This window comes from Emys orbicularis, chromosome 7, assembly GCF_028017835.1.
Source record: "Emys orbicularis isolate rEmyOrb1 chromosome 7, rEmyOrb1.hap1, whole genome shotgun sequence".
NCBI classification, from domain to species: Eukaryota; Metazoa; Chordata; order Testudines; family Emydidae; genus Emys; species Emys orbicularis.
In genome coordinates this window covers 98304072-98331451 of record NC_088689.1, presented here as the reverse complement: position 1 = coordinate 98331451, position 27380 = coordinate 98304072, and the positions used below count along the sequence as shown (strand labels likewise).

The 27380-nt window shown below is 61.3% G+C and overlaps 1 protein-coding gene across 2 annotated transcripts; it reads right to left on the bottom strand.

Moving 5' to 3' along the window:
* Nucleotides 1–573: 573 nt before the first annotated feature.
* Nucleotides 574–21091, bottom strand: LTBP3 (latent transforming growth factor beta binding protein 3). Of its 2 annotated transcripts, XM_065408127.1 has the most exons (27): nt 20932–21091; nt 16752–17084; nt 16114–16349; nt 15756–15861; nt 13646–13738; nt 13228–13350; nt 12873–13031; nt 12275–12460; nt 11240–11317; nt 11022–11117; nt 10529–10654; nt 9854–9985; nt 9454–9582; nt 8847–8966; nt 8463–8585; nt 7627–7749; nt 6949–7068; nt 6224–6352; nt 5957–6124; nt 5517–5600; nt 4754–4882; nt 4258–4395; nt 2825–2965; nt 2264–2425; nt 1401–1481; nt 1020–1151; nt 574–728 (listed from the first exon to the last, which is right to left on the bottom strand). In XM_065408127.1, the coding sequence occupies exons 1-27, from the start codon at nt 20993–20995 to the stop codon at nt 574–576; spliced, it is 3666 nt and encodes a 1221-aa protein (XP_065264199.1). In that variant the 5' UTR covers nt 20996–21091. The 2 variants fall into 2 exon arrangements, with proteins under 2 accessions (XP_065264199.1, XP_065264200.1); XM_065408128.1 differs by lacking the exon at nt 2825–2965.
* Between the last annotated feature and the right edge of the window lie 6289 nt (nt 21092–27380).

Here is a 27380-nt window from a genome sequence, read left to right as displayed (position 1 = left end):
CCCAACAGCTGGCCGTGGCGCTGTGAGCTTCCCCGCAACAGTGCCCGAGCCAGCCTTGCAAGGCAGGAGTTACAGTCTAGGGGAGTGTGGCTGATGACATCACGGGTGTACTGCATGAGGTCAGAGCTGTGCCCAGGCTTTCCACAGGGGGGGCCATTTGGAGGGCTGAGTTGGGTGGGGTTGCAAGGATGCAGGCTGCCCTGCCTCCCTTGTCACAGCACCCACTGTTGGGGGGCAGCAGCTGCAGAGTCTGCCCTCCCCCACCAATGCAGACAGCACAGCACACAAACACCTAGCCCAGGATCCACTCCCGCAATTTAATTAATTCATTAGCTTCCTTCTCATTATTTACAGGGTTGTTGGCTTTTGTATACCTGGTTCCTACAGAAACGAGTGCAAATGCAGCCCTAAGATAATGCTAATAAAAAAATCTTGCAGAGGGAGGAAAACCCAATAAAATGCCCCATTTTTAGCAATTAAAAAATATTACGTTCCCCCCAAACAGGATGTGACCCCTTAGCGACAGAGTGTCTCTCTTGTGTCAGCTGGCAGCGCCCCCGGTGGGTGACGGGGCTATCGGCGACGCTGGGGGATGCACATGCCCCCATGGTGGCGGGATCGGACAAAGCCTGGCTTGCAGGCACAGCGGTACGAGCCATTGGTATTGATGCAGCGCTCGTTCTTGCACAGCAGGCCTCGCTGGTTCAGCTCCCGGCACTCGTCAATGTCTGTGGGTGGAGAGAGGGAGGGAAAGGGTTAATGGAGTGACTGTGGTCTGGAGCGTGAGTATGGGTCTTCAACCTGCATCCCCCAATAGACCAGGCACCGAGAGACAGCTAGCAGCACTGGTTGTGAAAGGTGAAGAGGGAAGAGAACCCAGGAGTCCTGGCTCCCAACCCCATCTCTGCTCTAATCCGCTAGACCAGACTCCCATCCCAGGATAGTACTCAGGAGCCCTGGTGGTGTGGAGAGCACATCCCTTTGCAATGCATGTAATTCCCGGGGCTTGGCGCTCTTACCCAGGCAGCGGATGCGGGTGGCGTCTAGCTGGAAGCCAGCAGGGCACTCGCAAACTGCACCGTGGTAGGTCCGGACACAGCGGCCGTTCAGGCAGTGACATTCATCTGAATCCTCCTCTGAGGTGTCATCCTCTGAGAGGGGGTGGGGTACAAAGGTGGGGGGGACACAGATGAGACCATGGGAATGGCAGGGAGCCCATTCCCATGCAGCTGAAACTGAGGGAAGGGGCATGTGGAAGAGTGATCCCTTGTCTAGCACAGAGATGCAGCTGACTCTTGGGTGGGGCACAGGGGGCTGTTCATACAGGAACCCCTTGGCCTGCAGTGAGATGCAGCACCTCTGGGATGGGCATGGGGGCTGTGTATAGAAGGATCACTAACCTTTGCGGGACTGGCCCAGGAACAAGGGGCTGAGGTCCCAGAAGGAGTTGCTCTCGCTCTGAGATGGCTGACACTGCTGCCCTGCAAGGAACCACAACAACCAGCCTGGGACACATAGCAGTGAATCACATCCCATCAGATCCTGCCCAGTGCAACTAGAGCCAGAGCCCCCAGAGTGGAAAGATTCTGTACCCCACTCCCCATCCCTCTGAGCCAGCCAGTCGTCCCCCCCCACTGTGGGGCCAGACAGGAGACCGCAACCTCCAGAGGAGAAAGGCCCCATATCCTACTCCCCATCTCCTTGAGCCAGCCAGAGCCCCCAGAAGAGAAAGGTCCCATACCCCACTCCTCATCCCCTTGAGACAGCTAGAGCCCCCACCAGTGGGGGCACATCCCATCAGATCCTGCCCAGTGAATCACATCCCATCAGATCCTGCCCAGTGCAACTAGAGCCAGAGCCCCCAGAGTGGAAAGATCCTGTACCCCACTCCCCGTCCCTCTGAGCCAGCCAGTCGTCCCCCCCCACTGTGGGGCCAGACAGGAGACCGCAACCTCCAGAGGAGAAAGGCCCCATATCCTACTCCCCATCTCCTTGAGCCAGCCAGAGCCCCCAGAAGAGAAAGGTCCCATACCCCACTCCTCATCCCCTTGAGACAGCTAGAGCCCCCACCCTGGGGCCAAACAGGAGCCAGCAGCCCCCAGAGGAGAAAGGCCCCATACCCCACTCCCCATCCCCTGAGTCAGCCAGAGCCCCCAGAGGGTAAAGGCCCTGTACCCCACTCCCCATCCGCCAAGCCAGCCAGTCCCCCCACCCCAGGACTGAAGCCAACAGCCCCAGAGGGCAGGCTGGGCATGCGTGCTACCTGGGCTGCGGGGGGGGCAGGCGCGGCACTGGAAGCCCCAGCCTTTGCCGTAGCGGCAGCAGCACTCCTCATAGGTCAGGTGGTAGCCGTTGAGCGGGGAGGCACACATGCTGTCCTCCCCCCGGTGCTGCCAGCAGATGTCGCGCCGATCGGCCGCCCGGTCTGCCAGGGAAGAGAGAGAGGAGGGGAGCCCACAGCACCATCCCAGCCAGCACCCGCAGGAGACACTCCCACAGGGCCTGGCATGCTGGACGGGCCCTTGTGCACACCACCACACTCACTGCACACCCAAGTAGGTGCACACCCACACACGGGCACCGGCAACGACAGGAGCACACTCACAATCTTCGTAACCACCATGGTCACAATCAGTGACGTGCTCACACTCACCCCGGCTCACAATCAGGGACACACAGTCACCCCTGCTCACACTCAGTGACATGCTCACACTCACTCATTCACACTCGCTCCCCTGCTCGCTCACAGAGTCAGGTTCACAATCCCAAGCACCCCCACTCTCCTGGGCCTGTGCAGTAGCACTCAGCCCTGTGTGCCCCTCACCTGCCTGCATGTCGGGGAGCTGGCATTCCTTGCCACTGGGATCCAGCATCCAGGGCAGGCTGCACTCACAGTAGAAGGAGCCCAGTGTGTTGATGCAACGCCCGTGCCGGCAGGCCCCGGGGTCCCGGCACTCGTCCACATCTGCAGGGCCAGGATACGGTCACAGGGCATCAGGGGCTTGACAGGGTTGCCATGGCATTGGGGACTAGCAGGGATCGCCATGGCACCACCAGACTGACAAGGGTCACTATGGCATCAGGAGCCAGCCAGGGTCAACATGGTAACACTGCACCTGATGAGGTCACCATGGCATCAGGGGCCAGCCAGGGTCACCAAGGTAACACTGCACCTGATGAGATCGCTATGGCATCAAGGGCCAGCCGTGGTCATCATGGTAACTCTGCACCTGATGGGGTTGCCATGGCATTAGGGGCCAGCAGGAATCACCTCTAATGCAGAGGTGAGCAAACTATGGCCCGCGGGATCGTCCTGCCCAGCCCCTGAGCTCCTGCCTCCGGAGGCTAGCCCCCAGTCCCTCCCCCGCTGTTTCCCCTCCCCCGCAGCCTCAGCTTGCTCGCTCCGCCGGTGCAATGCTCTGGGTGGCGGGGCTGTGAGCTCCTGGGGCAGCTCAGTCAGAGCCTGGCCTGACCCGGTGCGGTGCTGTGTGGTGGCCCAGCTGTAGCGCTGCCAGCAGCACAGTAAGGGGGCACGGCACGGGGGGGGGGGGTTGGATAGAGAGCAGGAGAGTTCGGGGTGGTGGTCGGGGCGGGGGTGTGGATAGGGGTCGGGTTGGTCGGGGGGGAATGGGTTGAATGGGGGCAGGGGTCCCGGGGGGGGGGGCAGTCAGGAAGGAGGGGGGGTTGGATGGGGCGGCAGGGGGCAGTCAGGGGCAGGAGTTCCGGGGGCAGTCAGAGCACAGGGAGAAGGGGTGGTTGGATGGGGCAGGGGTCCCGGGGGGACCGTCAGGAATGAGAGGAGGGGTTGGATGGGGTGGCGGGGGTCCGGGGGCGGTCAGGGAACAGGGAGCGGGGATGTGTGGATGGGGCAGGAGTCTGGGGGGGGCAGATAGGAGGTGGGGGCCGGTCCACAACCCCTTCCCCTAACCGGCCCTCCATACAATTTATGAAACTCGATGCGGCCCTCAGGCCAAAAAGTTTGCCCACCCCTGCTCTAATGTCACAGGCTCAGTGGGTTGTCATGGCACCAAGGACCCCAAATTGGTCATCATGACACCAAGAGCCAGCAGGGGGCATCTTTGCTCGCAAGTCCACACCCCACCAATGTGCCCCCCACCTGGGGAGGAAGGAAGCTCTGTCCCCAGCATCCCACCTGCAAAGGGGCCAGGAGGAGGTAGGGCTGTGATGGGGCTGCCCACCTGGCCAGGGCCAAAGCTCAGACCCAGTGAGCTCATGTCATGCGTGAAGGGGACTCACCGATCTCGCTGGGTGCCAGGCACTTCTTGTGGGTGGGGTCATAGACGGCAGGGGCAGGGCAGGTGCACACATAGGCCCCCCGCGTGTTCTCACACAGCCCATTCACGCAGTTCGACTCGTCCAGGCACTCATCCACATCTGGGGGGAAAGGGCATGGCTCAGAGCCCAGCCCCTCCTTTCGGCACCCCTCCTGGCCACCTGGCCCCACCCCAATCACAGCTAGTGCCCCCTAGAGGGGAAGGCTTGTGTCCCATTCCCCCACCCCCACAAGCCAGCCAGTTCCTCTGCCAAGGCCAGATCACAGCAGCGCCCCCTAGAGGGGACCGGTCCCATGTCCCATTCCCCACTCACCCCCCTGAGCCAGCCAGTCCCCCCACCAAGGCCAGATCACAGCAGCGCCCCCTAGAACGGCATCCCTGTCTGCCCCCCCCCCCCCCTCCCCAGCTCTAGACCAGGGTATCTGCCCGCCCGAGCTGATGCCACTCGCCCTCCTCACCCACACACTCGAGCAGGTTGCCATCATAGTAGAAGCCTTGCTTGCAGTAGCACTCGTAGCCCGGCTGCGTGTTGACGCACTTCCCCTCCTTGCAGATCTCCTCCCTGAACAGGCTGCACTCGTCAATGTCTGCAAGGAGCCCCGGGGTGGGGAAGGAGGGCTGTTTATACAGGGATCCCTCACCCAGCGCTGAGATACAAGCAACTCTGGGGTGGGGTGCAGTGGCTGTTTATACAGGGATCCCTCACCCAGCGCTGAGATACAGCCAACTCTGTGGTGGGGTGCGGTGGCTGTTTATACAGGGATCCCTCACCCAGCGCTGAGATACAGCCAACTCTGGGGTGGGGTGCAGTGGCTGTTTATACAGGGATCCCTCACCCAGCGCTGAGATGCAGCTGCCTCTGGGGTGGGGTGCAGTGGCTGTTTATACAGGGATCCCTCGCCCAGCGCTGAGATGCAGCTGCCTCTGGGGTGGGGTGCAGCAGCTGTTTATACAGGGATCCCTCGTCCAGTGCTGAGATACAGCCAACTCTGGGGTGGGATATGGGGGTTGTTTATACAGGGATCCCTTGGCTGGCACTGAGATGCAGTTGCCTCTGGGGTGGAGTGTGGGAGGCTGTAATGGCCAGGTAGGAGGGTTGCAGGGTTGGAATCCCTGTGACTCGTGGGGGAGGGTGCAGGGGAAGGTGTAACATTGGCTTCTGATCCCCCAGCCCTCGAGTGCAGCCGCCAAGCAGATCAGGGTGTGGGCCCTGGCACTCACCCCGGTGGGCGGGGATGCCATAGTTCAGGATGTTGTCATCCAGGATGAATCCTTTCCCGTCAGGGCACAGGGAGTGGAACTCGGCTGCAGGGGAGGGGGATGACATGCACATTGGGGAAGAGGGATTAATGTCTAGACCAGATATTCCCTCTCCCTGCCCCATGGATCAGACCTTTGGCCCATCCAGCCTGGTATCCCCCCTCCCTGCCCCCACATCAGACCAAGGGGCCCATCCTGCCCAGTATCCCTCCACTCCCTCCATGGGTAATGCCTTCCTGACCCCCCCCCCCCCCCCCAGCTGGATTCTAGTAGTTGCCTTGGAGCCCGGGGGTTGGATGTTCACAGTCACACCATGTGCAGTAGCAGGTAGTTCCATGGTTCATTGGTGGCAGTGGGAATGGGGGAGGGTGGCATGGAGGAGGGGGTAGGCTGTGTCCCACCTGAGTTGGGCACGGGACAGGGGTAGATCTCACAGTGGTCACCCCAGCCAGCCCCCAGTGAGCAGCAGCACTCCTGGCGGGTGATGTTGGTGGCCAGGACGCTGTCACAGAAAACAGTGTCATCGAAGTTCAGGTAGCATTCCTTCTTGTGGTCGGGGGGCTCCAGATCTGGGGGGAAGAGGGTAAATCAATCCCACAGTGCCCCACCCTGGCGCCAGATCAGAGCCAGTGCCCCTCAGAGGGGAAGGCCCCCCGTCCCACTCTCACCCTCACAGCTATGTTGATCCTCAGATGGGGTGTATCCCTCATCGCACACGCACATGTAGGAGCCGTCCACATTCTCACATGTCCCGTGGGGCAGGCACAAGCTGGGGTCCAGTGCACACTCGTCGATATCTGGGAGGAGACCAGTGGGAGACAGAGGCAGGGGATGTGCAATGGCACGCTTGCTGCACAACCACACCTGTGCCCACTCACAGATACACACTCATCCACGCCACAAACCTATGCCCCGTGTGTGTCACCCTACAGTACACAAACTCACACTCACGGACACTCACACCCAGCTATATACACACACACACACAGGCTTGTACTCATTCCTTTTCCAGTGTGCCATGCTCACTAAGACACACATGCATGGGCCCTTGCACCGCTTTGTGCAGCTCCACACATTCTGTCCCTCACACACACCCTGGTGTTCGCTCTTACTCGTGACAGGCCCAGTTTGCAGCATATCAGGCTCACACTTGGGCACGAGGCATTCCTGAAGCCTAGTGTTTCACGGGCCTTCATACCTCGCCATGCCCAGACTTTCCTACCTACCCCCTGTGTGCCATGTCCTTGTGTTGCCACACACAGCTGCTCACACTCAGTGCAACACGCTTTCCTCACTGTGTCAGACTCCCGTGTGTGGAACACCAGACTCCTGGCATGCCGTGCCCACACACACACGGATGCTCACACTTGTCTGTGCCACACCCCCACCTCACCTTGGCACTTTCTGCCATTCACCAGCTTGTACCCGGCGCGGCACAGGCAGCGGTAGGAGCCCACAGAATTGACACACTCGCCATCGATGCAGGCGGCCGGGAAGTCACATTCGTTAATGTCTGCAACATGGAGAGCTGCGGGGTGAGGGGGCCACTCCCAGCCCCCACCTCACGTAGCCGTCCATCCTGGTCCCCTCACCCAGCGCCCCCCCGGACATGGCCATCCAACCTGGCCCCCTCACCCACACCCACCCCTCCGGACATGGCCACCCAGCCTGGCCCCTTCACCCAGCCCCCCACAGACATGGCCGCCCAGCCCCCACATGGCCACCCAGTCCAGCCACCTCACCCAGCCCCCCCCCCCCCCCACAACAAAGCCACCCAGTCCAGCCTCCCCCCCCCAGCCCCCCTGACATGGCCACCCAGCCTGGCCCCCTCGTCCAGCCCCCCCTACATGGTCACCCAGCCTGACCCTCTCACAGTTCCCATGTCCACAAACCCCTCCACCCAGCCCCTTCACACAGCTGCTTTACTCCCACAGGCAGCCCCCCCGACCCGCTGACCCCCCACTGCCCACAGGCAGTTCCCTGGCCCAGATCCCTCACCCTGAGCCCTACATGCCCCCCAACCACCAGCTCAGCCCCCTTCACCCTTCCACCCCATGGCCCAGCCCCTCACCTTCACAGCGTGGCCTGTCCTTCACTGAGTGGAAGCCAGCTGGGCACTGGCACTTAAAGGAGCCCAGGGTGTTGACACAGACCCCGCTGGGGCAAAGCCCCCGATCCTCACACTCATTCACATCTGCAGGGAGAGAGAGCGGGGGCAGGGAGTCAGAATCCTGGCTTCTGTCCTCCGATCTGGGAGGGCAGGGGGTATGGTGCTTAGAGCAGGGGGCCCTGGGAGGGCAGGGAGTGCGGTGGTTAGAGCAGGGGGGCTCTGGAAGGGGAGTGGGGTGCAGTGGTTAGAGCAGGGGGCACTAGGAGGGGAGGGGTGCGGTGCTTAGAGCAGGGGGCCCTGGGAGGGCAGGGAGGGCGGTGGTTAGAGCAGGGGGGCTCTGGAAGGGGAGTGGGGTGCAGTGGTTAGAGCAGGGGGCACTAGGAGGGGAGGGGTGCGGTGCTTAGAGCAGGGGGCTCTGGGAGGGGAGTGGGGTGCAGTGGTTAGAGCAGGGGGGCACTAGGAGGGGAGGGGTGCGGTGCTTAGAGCAGGGGGCCCTGGGAGGGCAGGGAGGGCGGTGGTTAGAGCAGGGGGGCTCTGGAAGGGGAGTGGGGTGCAGTGGTTAGAGAAGAGGGCACTAGGAGGGGAGGGGTGCGGTGCTTAGAGCAGGGGGCCCTGGGAGGGCAGGGAGTGCGGTGGTTAGAGCAGGGGGCTCTGGGAGGGGAGTGGGGTGCAGTGGTTAGACCAGGGAGGCTCTGGGAGGGCAGGGGGTGCAGTGGTTAGAGCAGGGGACTCTGGGAGGGGAGTGGGGTGCAGTGGTTAGAGCAGGGAGGCCCTGGGAGGGCAGGAGATCTAGTTACCCAGGCAGCTCCGGGCATTGGGCGTGGGTGCAAATCCCTCCCCACAGGTGCAGCGGAAGGAGCCGGGCAGGTTCTCACACCAGCCGTGTTTGCACGGGGTCTCCTCGGAGCACTCATCCACATCTGGGGGGGACACAGACGCTGAATCCCAACCCTGTCCCCCACGCAACTTTTGACCTGCAACCCAGTCCCCTGCAGCCAAGTTTGGTCTGGGCCGAATGTCCCCCAGCCCATTGGGGGCTGCACAGGGCACCTCCCACCACGGGGGCATGAGAGTCACACCCCAGATACTGCACTAACCTCAGCACTAGGGGGATGGGGGTTTACTGGGTTAGAGCCGGGGGCTGGGATCCAGGACTCCTGGGTTCTGTGGCCAGCGCTTACCATAGCAAATCCCATGCTGGCCCCGGAAGCCCGGAGGGCAGGGGCTGCATTTGTAGGTGCCTGGCCGGTTCTCACACTTCCCGTCGGGGCAGGTGCCGGTGTCCAGGCACTCATCAATGTCTGCGGGGAGAGAGAAAAGGTGAAGGGTGAGGGGCCTTTGGGGGAGCCCCACAAGGGGCAGAGCACAGGGCAGGGCCCTTGAGGACTCAGCGAGCCCTTTGGCAAGTGGGGAGTTGGTTTGTTATCATAGGGTCTCTGACAACTCTACTTGATAGGTTGTTGTGAGAAGGGTTGCTCAGGGGCACTGTCTTCTTGTTCTGAGGTCTCATGCAAGCTCTGGGCCTAGACATTGGTTTGCTATTGTAGGGTTTCTCGGGGCACTGGTTTGTTGTCGTAGGGTCTCTCAGTAACTCTGGGGCTGTGTGCACCTGTTTGTTCTTGTTGGGTCTTTGGAAATTTCTGGCTTTCACTACTGCTCAGGCTGTGCACACCCACTTGTTATGATAGAATCTCTCAGGGCCGTTGGTTTGTTATTGTAGGGTCTCTGTCTCCCAGGCTGTTGGGGATCTCTCCTCCCTCTCCCTTTCCAGCCCAGCCCAGCCCTTACCTTCGCAGAGGGGCTGGCGGGAAGGCTTGAGACGGTAGCCGGGGTGGCATTCACACTTGTAGTGCCCAGGGTAGTTGACACAGGTTCCCCCGTCCCCACAGATGTGGGGCTTGGAGCACTCATCAATGTCTGCCGGAGAGGTGGGTGTGAACAGGGCAGAGGAGGGGGTACAGGACTTTACCGATCACCCCTTCCCCCCCAACTCCCTATCCATCCCCCATGCCTCCTTCCCATCCCCCATGCCCACTTCCCCCAGCCCCACTTCCCCCAGCCCCCAGCCCTCCTTTCCATCCTTCAGCTCCCCTTTCCCCCAGTCCATCCCCCCACCCCCCTTCCCCCATGCCCTGTTTCCCCAGCTCCCAGCAGCCCCTCCCCCAGCCCCTGCCCCCAAGGTGCTCACCCACGCAGGAGCGCACGCCCTTGTGCACCTTCAGCTGGTACCCCCGGTTGCAATGGCAATTGTAGGAGCCGCCCGTGTTCATGCAGACGCCCTTGCCGATGCCGCATGGCTCTGCCTCACACTCGTTCACGTCTGTAGTAGGCGGGAGGCGGGAGGGAGAAAGAATGACTGACCCCCGCCATGCCGGGATGCCGGCCTGTCACAGCCCTGGCCACATGCGTATGTCAGGGGCCGGGGTCACAGGTTTGCATGTGTAGTTGTGCATGTGTTGCAGGCCTAGCTACCAGCGTGCGCAAGCAGGGTGGGTGTCTCAGACTTCCACAGGCCGCCTTGCGGGTGTGTCACACACCTATTGTACAGCTGTGTGGTCGTGTCACACACCTGTGCAGGCATGTTGCACACCTGTTGTGCAGCTGTGCGGGCATGTCACACGCCTGTTGTGCAGACACACGTGTCGCACCCTTGCATACAGGCTGGGGGGGGGGGCATCACAGACCTGTATATGCAGGCATACCCGGGGGTCACTCCGTCATACAGATGCTTGTGACCCTCCAGGGTGCTGACACCTCCATGAATGCAGCGGGGTGGGCATGATGTGCCCCCACACAGCCATGCACATGCCTGTCCCTGGGCATGTGTCGCACGTCCACAAAGGAGGGCAAGGCAGCATGTTACCTGTGCAGAACCTGCGCTGGGCATGCCAGCGGTAGCCCGGGTAGCAGATGCAGGTGTAGCCGGACAAATTCATGACACACTCTCCATGGCCACAGATATTGCGGTTCAGCTTGCACTCATCCGTCTCTGCAGGGACAGACAGACGCAGCCCCGGGGGGATCAGGACGAATGGCTCAGACATAGGAGCCAGATCTCTTTCTCATAGATCCCCAGAAGAGCCAGGAGTTCCCCACCCCTAGGGCCGCTGCGATAGCAGCTTGCAGGGACCACACTGCATCGGGCCGGGGCGCTCAGGAGACATCGTCAGCCCGGAAAGGACTTGGGGGACCCTCCTGAGAACGTGCACGTCGCTGGGGAACGTTTGGGGTTCACCCCCGATAATTAAGGGGGGCCCCAGCAGGGAAGTTTGGTCCATGAATGTGAAATTTCTCCCAAAGGGGAGTGGGGGAGGTTGCTGGCGTGCAGCCCCCCACCCCTGCCGTGAGGCTCTCACCTGTCACCTGCGTGGGTGCGATCTCCACGGCACTACGCGTGTATTGATCTGGCAGCACCTTCTGCACCACGGCAGTCGTGGGACGGGCCACCACCTCTGTGACCCAATGGAGACAGAACAGGGTTAGCAGCGCTGCGAGCTTCCCCACAGCAGTGCCCAGCCAGGGGCTCCAGCACTGCGAGCTTCCCCGCAGCAGTGCCCTTTCTTCCATCACTCACCAGGGTAGCGGGCGCCCAGGGTGGCTGCACTGGCATAGAACTGGTCCACTGACTGCTCCTCTGAGTTGGTCCGATATGCTGGCAACTGGAGGGGGAGTGGTTAAACGGTGGGGGCACCCGCTCTTCTCCACTACCCAGCCGGGTGCCCTATTCCTCCCTCTGCTTCGCTTCATTCCTCCCCCTCTCTCGTTCTTTCATTCATTCCTCTCCTCCCTCCGTCTCACCCACCACCTTCCAGCACCTCCTTTCCCACTCCCTCCATCCTCCCCCCACACCCACATCACCCCTCCGCTCATCCGCTGCTCCTCTGCTGCTCTGGAGGCCCTACTCACCATGGCCGTGGTGACAGCTGCAAGAGACAAACACAGGGCCCGGGGTCAGATCCTGCCATGCCAGGCTGAGAATGTGGGGTTCACCTCCTGAGAGCGGGGGGTTTGCTCTGAGAGCAGGGTCTCCCAGCTCTGGGATTCTGGGGTTCTTAGATAACAGGGTGTACTCCTGAAAAATTGGGTTTGCCCTTAGAGAATTTGGGGTAACAGCTCTGACAACATGGGGTTTGCCCCCTGAGATTTGGGGGTTTGCCAACAAAGAAGGGAGTAACAGCTCTGAGAAAGTGGGGTTCACCCTTAGTGAATTTGGGGTGCTCCAGAGAACATGGAGTTCACCATGGGAGAATATGGGGCACACCTCTGTGAGAACATGGGGTTCACTGTTGGGGAATGTGGGCTTGTCCCTCGGAGAATATAGGGACCTCCAAATTATCTGTCTGTGAACCCCATATTCTCAGAGAGGGTTTCACAATGGGAGAATTTGGGGTACAGCCCCTGGGAATACTGGGATTCATCATGGGTCAATGTGGGGTACAGCCTGTGAGAATACTGGGGTTCAACATGGGGCAAAGTGGGGTACAACCCCTGCTATTACTTGGGTTCACTAGGGGAAAATTTAGGGAACCCCCATGTCCTGGTGGGCACAGTGCCAGTGGCACCTCCCTGGCCCCGTGCCCAATCCAGTCTCCTCCCCAGGGTCTCTGACCTTCGGACTCCTGAGAGTCCCCCTCGAGGGGTGGCAGGCTGGGCAGCTCGCGCTGCTGCTGCAGGTCCGTGGTGCCGTCGGGGTGGATGTGCAGGGTGAAGTCGCTCTCCCCCTGGATGGTCAGGGTCTGGTGGGACGTCAGGATGTGGTAGCCCTTCCCCGCTGGGCAAATCTCCTTGAAGGCAGCTGCCAGATGGGAGAGGAGACAGTTTAACACTGGTGCTGCAAGCTTCCCTGTGGCAGTGTCCCCCGGTGGTGACTCCAGCGCTGCGAGCTTCCCTGTGGCAGTGCCCCAGCCAGGGACTAAAGCGCTGCGAGCTTCCTTGTGGCAGTGCCCCATCCAGGGACTCCAGCACTGTGAAATTCCCTGTGGCAGTGCCCCAGCCAGTGACTACAGCGCTGTGAGCTTCCTTGTGGCAGTGGCCCAGCCAGGAACTCCAGTACTGCGAAATTCCCTGTGGCAGTGCCCCAGCCAGTGACTCCAGCGCTGTGAGCTTCCCCGTGGCAGTGCCCCCAGCCGGTGAGTCCAGCACTGCGAGCTTCCCCGTGGCAGTGCTGTGGCAGATACTCCATCCCCGCCCAGTTTGCGGTTCCTTACCTGCGCCATCAGCCGGGCAGCGCTCGCAGCGGGCCCCCCAGGCCTTGCCAACGCTGCAGCAGCACATCTGGCGGGTCAGCTTAGTGGGCAGTGGGTGCTGACACTGGAGTTCCGGGCTCACCAGCCGGAAACACAGGCTCTTCTCCCCTGACTTCTCTGCTGCAACCCCGGGAGAGACAGGGTCAGTGCTGCTCCGAGCCCCTCTCCTCATCCCCCCGCCCCCAGCTGGGTTCCCCAGAGAGACACTGAGCCCCCATCACCCCCCCAGGAGACAGGGTCAATGCAGCTCCAAGCCCCCTGCCCAACCCTCCCAGTCCCCCTGACCCCCCAGCCTACCCCCGGTCCCCCTACATACGGACACACTGGCTGCGGGATGGGCCCAGCATGTGGCCAGGTTTGCATGCGCAGCGAAAGCTGCCCTGGGTGTTGAGACACTCGCCATTCTGGCACACGCCCTGCATGGCACACTCGTTAATGTCTGCACGGGGAGAGAGAGGGGTCAGCAACACAACACAACAACACAATGCACACACAACACACATACATCCCACAGGGCACACTCGTTAATGTCTGCACAGGGAGGGAGAGGGGTCAGTAACACTAGGACACACAACACAACGCACACTCCCCACAGAGCACACTCGTTAAAGTGTGTTTGGGGAGAGATGGGTCAACAGCACAGCACAGCCCAACACACGACACATTCCACGGACACAACACACACACAGAAGCAGGTCTTCAGTCCCCCCACCCAGAGAGTGCCCGCCGGGTACCCTGGCAGTGGGTGCTGTTCAGTCTCTTGTATCCCTGTGGGCAATCACCCCCGTGCTCCCCTCGGATCGGGCCTGTCTTCTGCACCCCCGAGTCTGCAACACACAACAAACCCCAGAGGGGGAATCAGCGGGAGCGAGGACGCAGCGTGGTGTACAGGTGAGGGCAGGACTCTTGGGGTCTAGCCCAGGCTCTGGGAAGGAAGCGGAGCCTAGCGGGTTAGAGCAGGGAGAAACTGGCACTCAGGACTCCTGGGTTCTATCCCAGCTCTGCCACTGACCTCAGGCAAGTCCCATTCCCACTCGGTGCCATTCCTTCCCCTCCTATTCATTTGTCTAGACATTGAGCCCGACAGGGCAGACACTGTCTCTTGTATCTGTGCAGGGCCTGGGGCAGGGCCCAGACCTCAGGCACGGGGGAGGGGGCTATGAGGGTCTGCACGGCACCTAGCCAGACACGGCCTAATCTCCAGCTAGGGGGGGCTATGGGGGTCTGCATCACCATTGCAATAGCAGAGGCACAGACACAGCCCAGCACGGGTGCCAGACGCTTGCACAGACGGCGGTTTGGACGCACTGCCTCTTGGCCCAGGGTCTCTGGCTCCTCGCCCCCCTCAGCAGCGGCCCCGGTGGGGGTGGTGCTGGGGGAAGCAGTGATCAGCTAGCCAGCGCCTGCGCTGGTCTCACTACCACAGCCAGGCCAGCAGGCGCGGGGGGCGGGGACATGGGACGATGTTCATTCCAGCAGGCGTGTGCAGCCAGGCTGCTCCTGATCCGTCCAAGCTGGGGAACATTGGGGGGGGGGGGAAGCGATGGAAAGAAAGACTGAGAAGAAAGAGAAAGATGCACTGGGGGGATGCTGGGGATGAGGGGGGTTGTCCCAGTGAGATTCAAAAGGCAACAGAATTCCAAGGGACCATGGGAATTATTAACCTGAGGGACTCACCACCACTGGCCTGTGCAGAGGGCAGGGCTGGGAAAAGGGTGAGGCATTATCACAACTCACATGGGCAACAGAGGCAGTGAGAGACAGGGGGAACAGGGACAGCCCCCCACCCCCGAGTCACAGCTGGCTACTGACTGATGGGTAAGGAGAAACTGCCCCCAGGGGCAAGTTAGCTCAGAATGGCCGGCTGAGAACTCCCCCTGTGCTCCTGCCTCACTCCACACAGTGCCCTCTGCTGGGAGAGGCAAGGGCTGGAGTAGCCAGGAGCTCCCCCGCAGCCAGCTCCTGCCCCACTCCCTGCAGCACCCCCTGCTGGGAGAGGCCGGGGTGGCAGCACCCGTGCACTCCCTCAGGTAACAAACGGTTCCATTCTCCTACCCCACATGCTCCTCTCACCCCCAGGGGGTGGGCAGTGCTTCCCACAGGGATGGGTGGGTGGCGGCTGCAGACAGGAAGTTGCCCAGAAGAGCCAAAGCGTGATGAAAGGGAGCGGGGTGGGGGGGCCCTGCCCAGCCGGAGAACAAGGAGCCAGGCCATGAAGCACATTCTTGGCTACCTCTAACACAAACACCCTGCGGCTCACAGATCCCCGGGAGCTGGAAAAGCCATTGAGTGGGAGCGCCAGGAAGGGGGGGTAGGTGCAGGGGGAGGGGAAGAATGGAGGGTTGGAACCTGCCACCTGATCCATCTCCTCCCCATCTTAGCCAGCTGGGCATAGGGCACAGTGCCCCGCATCCCCCGCCATGGTGCCCTGGAAGCTCTGGGAGGGACCGGTGGGCACTGCCCAGCCAGCTCCCAGGGCGAGATGCTGGAATGTGGCAGCCCAGCTGGCCACAGCCTGGCTACGTAAGGCCCCATCCAGGCTTCCCGTAAACCCCGTGCCAGGCTGGGAGAGGTCGATGCCAGGCCAGGGGGAGAAGTGGGAGCACCAGCCAAACACCAGCCCTCACCGACCCTCAGTGGGTCCGTCCTGGCTCCCCCGCACTGGGCAGCCCCTCTTGGCTAGCAGAAGGGCTGCAGGGTCACTGGCTGGGGGAGCTCCTGGCTACTCCGGCCCAGCCTCTCCCAGCAGGGGGCGCTGTGGGGTGGGGGCAGGAGCGCTAGCAGGGGGCAGGCCAGGGGGGCTTGTGAGGCTGTATGGGGAAGGGGGCCGCAGGCATTACTTACACTGCAGGTGGGGGCATTTGTGGCACTTGTTCTGCCCCCAGGAGGTGCCGATGCTCCCGCAGCAATCCTCCTGCTTGGTCAGGCCTGGAAGGGGGTTGCTCCCACACTGAGAAATGGTGCCCCCCATCGCCAGAGAGAGAAACGACAGGTAAGTGAGACCACGAACGCCACCTTCCCTTGCAGCACAGCACCCCCTGCTGACCCCACTGCTCCCTGCAGCACAGCACCCCCTGCTGACCCCTCCCTGCAGCACAGCGACCCTACTGATCCCTCCCTGCTCCCTGTACCACAGCACCCCCTGCTGACTCCCGCCCCCCTCCCTTCAGCACAGCGCCTCCTGGGGGAGTGGGCAACTCACAGATTGCTTGGGCAGGGTCTCCTGGAAGCAGCGTCCCAGGGGTTTGTGCGTGTGGGGCCGGGCATGGGGTGTGGGGGGTTTCTGGCCCATGGAGCTCTGGGCCGGGTGCTGGATGAGGTGGTGTTGGGCGCCCGGCCCGGTGCCCTCGGTGCTGATGCTGTCGATGCGGTGGACCTGCACGGAGGCATCGGGCGGGTGGTGGACGCGCACATTCAGCAGAGGGGGGTGGACCTGTACTGGAGTGGGGCCCGAGTGGGTGTCAGCACATGGACCCTCCCCTGACACTGACCCCCACCTCCCCGGGCAACAACACCTGGCACTTCCCCTAAATGAGAGAGGCTCCCCCCACCATTAACCCCCTGCCCCCATCACCCCTCTGCCCAATCATTCACCCCCAACAACCCCTGCCCCCATCACCCCCACCCAATCACCCGTCTCCTGCCCCCATCACCCCTCTGCCCAATCATTCACCCCCAACAACCCCTGCCCCCCATCACCCTCACCCAATCACCCCTCTCCTGCCCCATCACCCCCTCACTCCAAGTTACCCTGTCACCCCACTCGCCCTATCACTCCCTCCCTTGCCCTCCATCCCCATCACACTCCCCAGGACCCCACCCCGCTCCCAGCAGCAGTACCTTCAGACGAGTGGTGCCCAGGCCCCAGGGGCACCATGAAGGTGGAGTGGCTGACGGTGGCCTTGGGGCTGTGGCCGGCGGGTGGCTCCCCGGCACCATGCGCGTCGGAGATCACCTGCACGGCGTAGATGGCGTGTTTGCTGGAGCCCGTCTCACCTGCCGGGCCCTCGAGGGGCCCCAGCGCTGCCGGCTGCAGCAGCTGCTGCCCCCCCTGGGCCTGGGCCTGGCGGCTCGCCGGCACCTGGCAGAAGCGCCCCGTAAACTCGGGGGGGCAGAGGCAGTGGTTACGGGATGTGCACTGCCCGCCATTCATACAGGGCAGCGGGCACACCACTGGGGGGAGAGAGAGGGAGATTAGACCAGGGACCCCGACGCTGCCCCCACTGCCGCACCGCCTGTGTCCACCCCGCAGTCGCCTGGCCCCACCCACCCGCAGCCACTCCCTGCTCCCTGCCCCCACCCCATCTACCTCCTACTCCCTGCCCCACCCACTCCCTGCTCCCTACCCCCACCCCATCCACCTCCTGCTCCCTGCCCCTACCCACCCCCTGCTCCCTGCCCCCCCATCCACCTCCTGCTCCCTGGCCCCTGCCCCCACCCACCCCCTGCTCCCTACCCACCCACCCCACCCCATCCACCTCCTGCTCCTTGCCCCCACCCACCCCCTGCTCCCTGCCCCCACCCCGCCCCATCCACCTCCTGCTCCCTGCCCCATCCAACCCCTGCTCCAGGGCACACACGGGGGGAGCCGGCGGGCAAGTCAGGGCACATGCCGGGGGGAGCCTGCAGGCAATCCAAGGCAGACGCGGTGGGTGAGCCGGTAGGCAAGCCAGGGCACACATGGCGTTGAGCTGGCAGGCAAGCCAGAGCACACACTGTGGGGGCAGCCGGCGGGCAAGACAGGGCACACGTGTGAGGGGTAGCCGGCGGGCAAGCCAGGGTACACACAAGGTGAGGGGGAAGCTGGCCAGAGCACAAGAGGCAGGAACTCTTCCTCTGTGTGAGTCTGTGATCTCAGCTGGGCCTCCAGGGACTAATGTAACACCAATGTGTTAACATCCCTGTTAGTATTGGGGCAGCACCTGGAGGCCCCCGACCAAGATCAGGGCCCAGTGAGCTGGGTGCTACCCACACACACAACACCGAGATTAGGGCCCAGTGCACTGTACGTACACACACACACACACACACTCACACACACGAGATCAGGGCCCAGTGTGCTGGGTGCTGTATACACACACACAACCGAGATCAGGGCCCAGTGCGCTGGGTGCTGTATACACACACACACACACACAACACCGAGATCAGGGCTCGGTGTGCTGAGCGCTGTACACACACACACACGAGATCAGGAACCATTGTGCCAGACATTGCACAGACCCATGGTGAGAGACAGGCCTTACAGTCTAAATAGACACAGGATGGGGGGGACACAGGCCTGGAGGGGGAAGGGGCTCACCCGAGGTCACACAGGGTGTCTGTGGCAGAGGCAGGAAAAGAAGCCAGGTCTCCTGGCCCCAGGGCCTTAACCACAAGCCCTTCCTCCCCCACATCCTTCCCCGCAAACCCACACAGGGTGAAATACCCAGCTGAGGCCATTCAGGCGGGAAGTGACATCCCTCAGGTCACAGAGTGAATCAGAGCTGGGGACAGAGCTGGTGCCCTTACTCCCAGCCCCCTGCTCTAGCCACTAGACCCCACTCCCCTCCCAGAGCCAGCAGTCCCAGCAAACACCACCATCCCTGCTCTGACTCCCAGGCTGAGGCTGGTTTGGTTTATTTCCCTGAGTGGGGAGTTTGCAGGGGCAGCTGAACAGCCGTGGCTCAGGGGAGGGAGTGGTGCGTATATACCCGGTTCCCAGGCCCAGCCAGCTGCCCTGGCTCAAGCGCGGGTGACTCAGTGTTGGAGCAGGGATTATCCAAACACTCAGGACAATAACAAAAAGACAGCAAATGGCTCCTGCAGCAGTCCCATCATCGGAAAGGCCGACACACTGCGCACTCAGGGCTTGAGATGTGGCCACCTCTGGGGTGGGGCGTGAAGGGCTGTTGATCAGCCGCACACCATGGTAGGATAGGAAGTGAAGGAGAATCATGGTGTCGAGTTGAAAAAGTGTGCTGGGGTGGGAGAGGGATTTCAGGGACAGAGAAAATTGTAGGTCGGGACTGAGGGATTGTGTGGCAGAGCTCAGGGCTGGGATGACAGGGGGCTGCGAGTCGGCACTGGTGGGCGAAGGGGGGTCACCTGGCGCCTGCTCCAGCCCCCTCACTTCCAGCAGTGACTCAATTTCATTCCCTCCCAAGTGCAAAGTCAATAAAGGCCGCGGTTTCTCGAGCCTGAGGTATTTTTAGTCTCTTTGTGTCACTAAGACAAAACGGGGGAGAGAGGGCACATGCTGGGGTGGGATTGAGTGAGGGGGGCAGGGGAAGCTGTGGAGAGCAGAGTGTGTGTGGCTGGTGCACACGGTGGGAGGGGGGCTGGATGGAGGATGGGGTGAGGTGCATGGATGGGGTGCAGGGGTGCATGGGGGTGAACGGGAGCAGGCAGGGAAGGAAGGGGTATTGGGGGGAGGATGGAGCATGGGGGGAGGAGTGTGGAGGGCAGGGACATGTGGGGTGGGCCAGCTGGGAAGCAGGGGGAGGGTCTCCCCAGGGGTCTGTGACTGGGTGACTGGAGGGGTTGAGGTCTGGGTCAGATCCACAGTGGGGAGGTAGAACTGGTTCAGCAAGGATCAAAGAGTTCACCCCCCAAAAAAACCTCTCCTCCCCTGAACCCTCCACCCCTCCCGCTCCCCCACCAAAGGCTGGGTGCAGGTGCTGGGCCCGCCCTGGGCCAGGAGGGGATTTTCCGGGCTGGATCCAGCCCAGCTCTGGATTCAGTTAGCCCCAAAGGTCACTCCACCCCCAACACCAGCCGTCCCCCAGCAGGAGGATGAAGGGGCACCAGGGATCTTTCCCCCAGCTGGGGGGGGCTGGCATGGTGCCTGGCAGGAGGGGCACCAGCATCAGCTGAGGAATGTTACAAACCAGGGAATTCGCAGCCGGAGCTGGCCCAGGCTCCTGTGAGTGCAAAGGAGTGTGCGTGTGAGAGCACATGTCCGAGTGTGTGCCAGTGGGAGGGGGGTGAGAGTGTGTGGGGGAACCTGCATGAGTGTGCATGGGTAAGCAAGATTGCACGCACGTGTGTGTTAATTGTGTGAGTGGGTGTATGCATGTGCATTTAATTGTGTTTGTGTGTGCACATACATGTGTTAGACTGGGTGTGTTAGCTTGTGCATACGGTAGATTGCGTGGTGTGTGCATGAGATTGCATGTGTGCAAGTGTTAGATTGGGTGTGTGAGAGTGTGTGTATGTTAGATTCCTTGCCTGTGTGTGCGTTGGATTCCATGTGTGTGCGTGTGACGCATGTGCGTTAGACTGGAGGCCGGCTGCCGGAGGTGCAGGCGTCGGACGGGCCCCAGGGGACGGGAGCTGGGACGGGGCCATTCGCTGAGGCGAGATTTTCCTCCAGCCCTGAACTGCTGCTGGAAGAACTGCCAGGGAAGAGGGGAGAGTGCACACACGGCTAAGTGAATGCCAAGCGTGCAAGCCTCTGAGTTCTAGTTAGTGCGTCGGCAAGTGCCCACAGGAGGAAATGCACCCACTTGAGCACGATGGTGGCACAACATGCGAGATTTGTGAGTGCGCAAATGTGTGCGCAGACAAGGGGCCCGGCCACGCACCGTGTGTGGGTGAGGGGCTGGGGGCCTCTACTGGTGTCGGCATGTCAGGGGCACACGCATGTGAAGAGAAGCATGTGACAGGTGGAATGGAGCCGTATGAGCAGCTCCATGTCCAAAGTGCGCCAGGGTGAGTGTGCAAAAGCCTGCGTGGAACCGATGCTGGTGAGACAGGTGTGAGCCACACAGGTGAGTGCAGCCACACAGGCAGAGCCTGCATGCTGATGCAGAGCGGAAATCAGGGAGACGTGTTCCAATAGCCCCTTATCCCCCATGTCCCTGATCTGCCCCCAGCACCTCCCTCCGCCCCAGAGGGGCTCTCCAGTGCACCCCCTCCCCCATACAGCTCCCCCATCCCCAGTGCAGCTCAGTCCCCTCCCTGGACAACCAAAGCCCCCAATGCCCCTTTTCACATAACTGCCAACCCCTGCTGTCCCTCCTCCATGCCCCGTGCTCACCCACGCGGAAGCCCGAGCCGGTCAGGGTGTCAGCCGAGTGCCCGTTCTCGCCGATCAGGGTCATGTTGCTGCCCTGCTTGCAGGTGTCCCGGCACTGGCCCTTGAGGCAGGTCCGCTTGCAGACCAGCGGGGCGAAGACCACCTTGAAGCGCTCCCGTGCTACGGCCGCCCGCTCCGAGGCTGCGGGCGCTGCGGGCTGTGCCCCGGGGGCACAGAGCCAGGGCAAGAGGAGCACCCAGAGTGCCAGCCCCCGGGGCATCTTTACATCGTTCCCCAGCCCCGCCCTGGCACCAGCCGCCTGGCAGGCGGTCAGAGGGGGCAAGGGAGCCCCTGCAGCCAAGAGCCAGCAGGAGACAGCTCAGCCGCCCAGGGACCGCCTCCACACTCCTTCTCCGCAGCTCCTTCCTCCCCTTTCCGCTGGCCCGGGCAGAGGGAAACAAAGAGGGCGAGGATGGAGGGAACGGATCGGCGAGGAAGGAAGGAACGTAACCCCTCGCTCCCCTCCCCGAGCCCCCTTGGCCACCCCGCCCTCTCTCCGGTGCCTTTTCTCCTTCCTTCGCTCCCCCCGGACAGACAGCGAGGGCAGAAAAGACGGACAGACAAGCTCTGCCCCGCTCCGGAGGCCCCTCGTCGCCACCCCCGCCTCCGGCCGGCGCCTGTCTCCCCGCGCGCCGCTGCGGCCGGAGCGAAGGAGAAGGGAGAAGGGGAGAGGCGCAGGGCCGGGATGGCGGAGCGAGGGAGCGAGACAGGGCGGCTGGCCGGCCGGCTGTTTGTGCCGCGCTCAGCCAATCCCGGGCCGGGGGCAGGAATCTGGGCCGGGGGCCAAGAGCCAGGGCTGGCTCCGGGCAGCAGGGCGGCTCCGAGGGGCTGCCCCCCTCCCCGCCTCGGAGCCCTGCCCAGGACACGGCCACAAGGGGGCGGGATGGACAGAGGGGGGCAGCACCCCAATCGGAGCGGCATGGGCTCTCCGTAGGGGGGGATAGATAGTTAGGGTGTATGGGGAAAGATAGCTAGATAGATAGAAGGGGTGCAGGGCCGGATTAACTTTTTGTGGGCCCAGCGCCAAACATATTTGTGGGCCCCCATGGGGTAAGGTGCGGGGGTCGGGATGGGCAGTCTCCAGAGTGAAGGGTGGGCTGGGGGCAATGAGGCACAGTGCGGTGGGAGCAGCCCCGCTCTGTGCAACCCAGCAGGAGGGCTCTGTTTACAAACCTGCAGCTGCCAGATGCACACTGGCCTGCCCAGCCCTGTGCTGCCAGCATGTCCCTTCCCCTTGAAGGTGGGCCCGCACCACACCGCTCCCCTGCCCAGCAGGGCCGCCCAGAGGGGGGGCAATTTGCCCCGGGACCCGCAGGGGCCCCACGAGCCCTGGCCCGTCGGCGGTCTGGATCTTTGGCGGTGGGGGGTCCTTCAGTGCTGCGGAAGACGCGGAGCGACTGAAGGTCCCCCCGCCGCCAAAATGCCGCCGAAGACCCAGACCGTTGCCAGGTGAGTACAAGCGCCACTGCTCCCCCGCTTTGCCTCAGGCCCCCTGAATCCTCTGGGCGGCCCTGCTGCACACTGCCCCACCCTTATGCTCAGCGCCCCCTCGCCCAGAGACCTCCACCACAGATCTCTGTGCCCAGCCACCACCCCTCCCAGAGACCTCCCCCGCTGTCCTCCCACCACAACTGCACAGCACCCTGCACACCACACCGCTTGCCTAGCGCCCCCCGCCAATAGACCTCCCCACTGCCCAGCACCTTCCTCACAGTCCCATCATCACAGCTGCACAGCACCCCATATTCCTGAGGGGATTCTGCACCAAAAAATTAAAAATTCTGCGCACAATATTTTAAAATTCTGCAAATTTTATTTGTCAATAAATAAATGTGGAGGCTCCAATATGGCAGTGGGGAGCACAGGCCACTGGTTGCATGGAGGTGGGAGATTACCCTGCAGCCTTCCCCCACCCCACCCCGGGACAGGGACTCGGCAGTGAGGCTGCACCCAACCCTGACACAGTGCAAGGCCGAGGTCTGCCCCAGAAACACCCTAGGGCCCTGCCCTCCTGTGCCAGGCACAGCAGGTGTGGGTGAGCAGGCTCAGCCCGGCAGCAGGATCCAAGTGCAGAGGGACTTAGTGTGGGGGGATCCAGGTGGGGGTAAGAGTTCTCTGTGGGGCAGTCTGGGCGGCTCAGTGGGAGATCTGGATGCACAGAAGCTCATTGAGGGGTTCCAGGTGCAGGGGCAATGGGACTCTGCGGGGGATCCAGATGAAGGTGTTTGGGGCTCAGCAGGGGGGGTCTAGGTGCAGGGGATGTGGGGTTCAATTGGGTGGGGGTCCAGGTGCAGGTGGTTGGGGCTCAGTGGGGAGGGTGTCTGGGGGGGCTCAGTGGGGTGGTACAGATGCAGGGGAGGTGGGGCTTGTCAGGGTGAGGGTTCGATGGGCCTGCTTAACGGGAGCCCCAGGGTCTGCCAAGGGGATACCGCATGCTGGGCTCCAGCTTCCCCCCTGCCCCCGCTTCTGCCATCCCCTTCTCTTCCCCATCCCATGCCCCTTCCCCACCGCTTCATCTCCTCCTCATCCCACCCCCTTCCTTCTCCCCTGCCCCTGCTTCCCCTATCCTTCTCTTCCCCATCCCATGCCCCTTCCCCACTGCCCCATTTCCTCCCCACCCCATTCCCTTCGTCCCTACTGCCTCTTTCCCCCAGCCCCCACTTCCCCATCCCTCTTCTCTTCCCCATCCCACGCCCCTTCCCCACCGCTCCATCTCCTCCCCAGGCTTGGGGGGCAGGGGGGAACCGCCCCCCAGCATGAGCCGGCGGAGCAGGCTGGGTCCAGGTTGCTCCAGTTCCTGCCGCCCAGTGATTGCAGGGCAGGCCCAACCCTGCACTCATGGGGCGGCGGGAAGTGGAGCAATCCGGCCCCAGCCCACTTCACTCTGCTGTCCTGGCTCCCAGCCTTGGGACTTGGGGGGTAGGGGGGAACCGCCCCCAGCAGTCACCAGCAGCGCGGCTGGGAGCTGGCAGAGTGAAGCAGGCTGGGGCCGGGTCGCTCCACTTCCCTCTGGTGAGTGCAGGGCGGCCCGACCCCTGCTGCAGTCCCCCAGGACAAGTAGTTCAGGGGAGGGTTTGGGGGGGGAAGGGGTGGAGTGGGGGTGGGGCTGGGGCAGAGCAGGGGTGGGAAGAGGCGGAGCAGGGGCGTGGCAGCTGGCAGGGATATCGGGCTGGCCGGGGCCCCTTCTGACTCTGGGCCCGGCGCCATGGTAAACCTAGTACTGAGGGATTGTATGGGGATAGATAGATAGAGGGGGTGTATTGGGATAGATAGGGGTAGGCAAACTTTTTGGCCTGAGGGCCACATCAGGGAATAGAAATTGTATGGCGGGCCATGAATGCTCACAAAATTGGGGTTGGGGTGTGGGAGGGGGTGCAGGCTCTGGCTGGGGGTGCAGGCTCTGGGGTGGGGCTGGGGATGAGGAGTTTGGGGTCTAGGAGGGTGCTTTGGGATGGGTTCAGAGAGCGGGAGGGGGATCAGAGCTGGGGCAGGGGGTTGGGGTGTGGGAAGGGGTGCAGACTCTGGGGTGGGGCTGAGGATGAGAGGTTTGGGGTGCAGAAGGGTGCTCCAGGCTGGAATCGAGGGGTATGGAGAGCGGGAGGGGGATCAGGGCTGGGGCAGGGGTTGGGGCGTGGGGAGAGGCTCAGGGATGCAGGCTCCTAGTGGCACTTACCTCAAGCAGCTCCCAGAAGCAGTGGTGCGGCCCCCAACCCTGTGCCCCGGCTGGATAGCTGGAGCAGGGCCATGCCACATGGTGCGGCCCCCGACCCAGCGCCCCGGCTGGAGCGCCAGAGCAGGGCAAGCCCCAGACCCCACTCCCCAGTGGGAGCTCGCGGGCTGGCTTAAAACGGCTCGCAGGACGTAGTTTGCCCACCCCTGGGATAGATAGATAGAGGGGGTGTTTGGGGATAGATAGATAGATAGATAGATAGATAGATAGATAGATAGATAGATAGATAGATAGATAGGACTGGAAGGGACCTCAAGAGGTCATCTAGTCCAGTCCCCTGCACTCATGGCAGGACTAAGTATTATCTAGACCATTCCTGACAGGTGTTTGTCTAACCTGCTCTTAAAAATCTCCAATGATGGAGATTCCACAACCTCCCTGGGCAATTTATTCCAGTGCTTCACCACCCTGACAGTTAGGAAGATTTTCCTAATGTCCAACCTAAACCTCTCTTGCTGCAATTTAAGCCCATTGCTTCTTGTCTCATCCTCAAGAGGTTAACAACAATAATTTTTCTCCCTCCTCCTTGTAACAACCTTTTAGATACTTGAAAACTGTTATAATGTCCCCTCTCAGTCTTCTTTTTTCCAGACTAAACAAACCCATTTTTTTCAATCTTCCCTCATAGGTCATGTTTTCTAGACCTTTAATCATTTTTGTTGCTCTTCTCTGGACTTTCTCCTACTTGTTCTCATCTTTCCTGAAATGTGGCGCCCAGAACTGGACACAATACTCTAGTTGAGGCCTAATCAGTGCGGAGTAGAGCAGAATTACTTCTCATGTCTTGATTACAACACTCCTGCTAATACATCCCAGAATGATGTTTGCTTTTTTTGCAACGGTGTTACACTGTTGACTCATATTTAACTTGTGGTCCACTATTACCCCCAGATCTCTTTCCGCGGTACTCTTTACCAGGCAGTCATTTCCCATTTTGTATGTGTGCAACTTATTGTTCCTTCCTAAATGGAGTACTTGGCATTTGTCCTTATTGAATTTCATCCTATTTACTTCAGACTATTTCTCCAGTTTGTCCAGATCATTTTGAATTTCAATCCTATCCTCCAAAGCACTTGCAACCCCTCCCAGCTTGGTATCATCCACAAATTTTATAAGTGTACTCTCTATGCCATTATCTAAATCATTGATGAAGATATTGAACAGAACTGGACCCAGAACTGGTCCCTGCTGAACCCCACTCGTTATGCCCTTACAGCTTGACTGTGAATGACTGATAACTACTCTCTGGGAACGGTTATCCAACCAGTTATGCACCCACCTTATAGTAGCTCCATCTAGGTTGCATTTCCTTTGTTTGTTTATGAGAAGGTCATGCGAGACTATTAAAAGCTTTACTAAAGTCAAGATATATCACATCTACCACTTCCCCTCATCCACAAGGCTTGTTACCCTGTCAAAGAAAGCTATCAGGCTGGTTTGACTCGATTTGTTCTTGACAAATCCATGCTGTTACTTATCACCTTATCATCTTCTAGATCAGTGGTTTTCACACTTTTTTTCTGGGGACCCAGTTGAGGAAAATTGTTGATGCACGCGACCCAATGGAGCTGGGGATGAGGGGTTTGGGGTGTGGGAGGGGGTTCTGGGCTGGGGCAGGGGGTTGGGATGCAGGAGGGGGTCAGGGCTCTGGGCTGGGGCTGAGGGGCTTGGGGTGCAGGAGGGGCTCTGGGTTTGGGGGGGCTCAGGGCTGGGGCAGGGTGTTGGGGTGCATGAGGGGGTCAGGGCTCTGGGCTGGGGCTGAGGGGCTTGGGGTGCAGGAGGGGCTCTGGGTTTGGGGGGGCTCAGGGGTGGGGCAGGGTGCTGGGGTGCAGGAGGAGGTCAGGGCTCTGGGCTGGGGCAGGGGATGAGGGGTTTGGGGTGCAGGAGGGTTCCAGGTTTGGGGGGGCTCAGGGCTGGGGCAGGGGATTGAGGTACGGGCACAGGCTTACCTCCAGCGGCTCCCGGTCAACGGCGCAGCCAGGGTGCACTGCAGACTGTGCTGCGCCCTGGAAGCAGCCAGCAGCAGGTCTGGCTCCTAGGCGGAGGCACGCAAGCAGCTCCGCGTGACTCTCGCCCAAAGGCTCCATGTCCCCCCTCCCCCCCCCAGTTCTCATTGACTGGGAAGCCAGTGCTTGGGGTGGGGGCAGCGCGCGGAGTCCCGTGGCTCCCCTGCCTACAAGCCGGACCACTGCTGGCCGCTACTGGGGCACAGCATGGTGTTGGAAAAGGTAGGCACTAGCCTGCCTTAGCTGGGCAGCACCGCTGATGGGGCTTTTAACGTCCCAGTCAGCGGTGCTGACCAGAGCAAGGCGACCCAGCGCCTTACATGTTGTGACCCAGTACTGTGTAGTGACCCACGGATTGAAAAACACTGTTCTAGATGTTTGCAAATTGATTGCTTAATTATTTGTTCCCTTATCTTTCTGGGTACAGAAGTTAAGATGACTGGTCTGTAATTCCCCGGGTTGTCCTTATTCCCCTTTCTATAGATGGGTTTCAGAGTAGCAGCCGTGTTAGTCTGTATCTGCAAAAATAACAGGAGTACTTGTGGCACCTTAGAGACTAACAAATTTATTAGAGCATAAGCTTTCGTGGGCTACAACCCACTTCTTCGGATACATATAGAGTGAAACATATATTGAGGAGATATATATACACACATACAGAGAGCATGAACAGG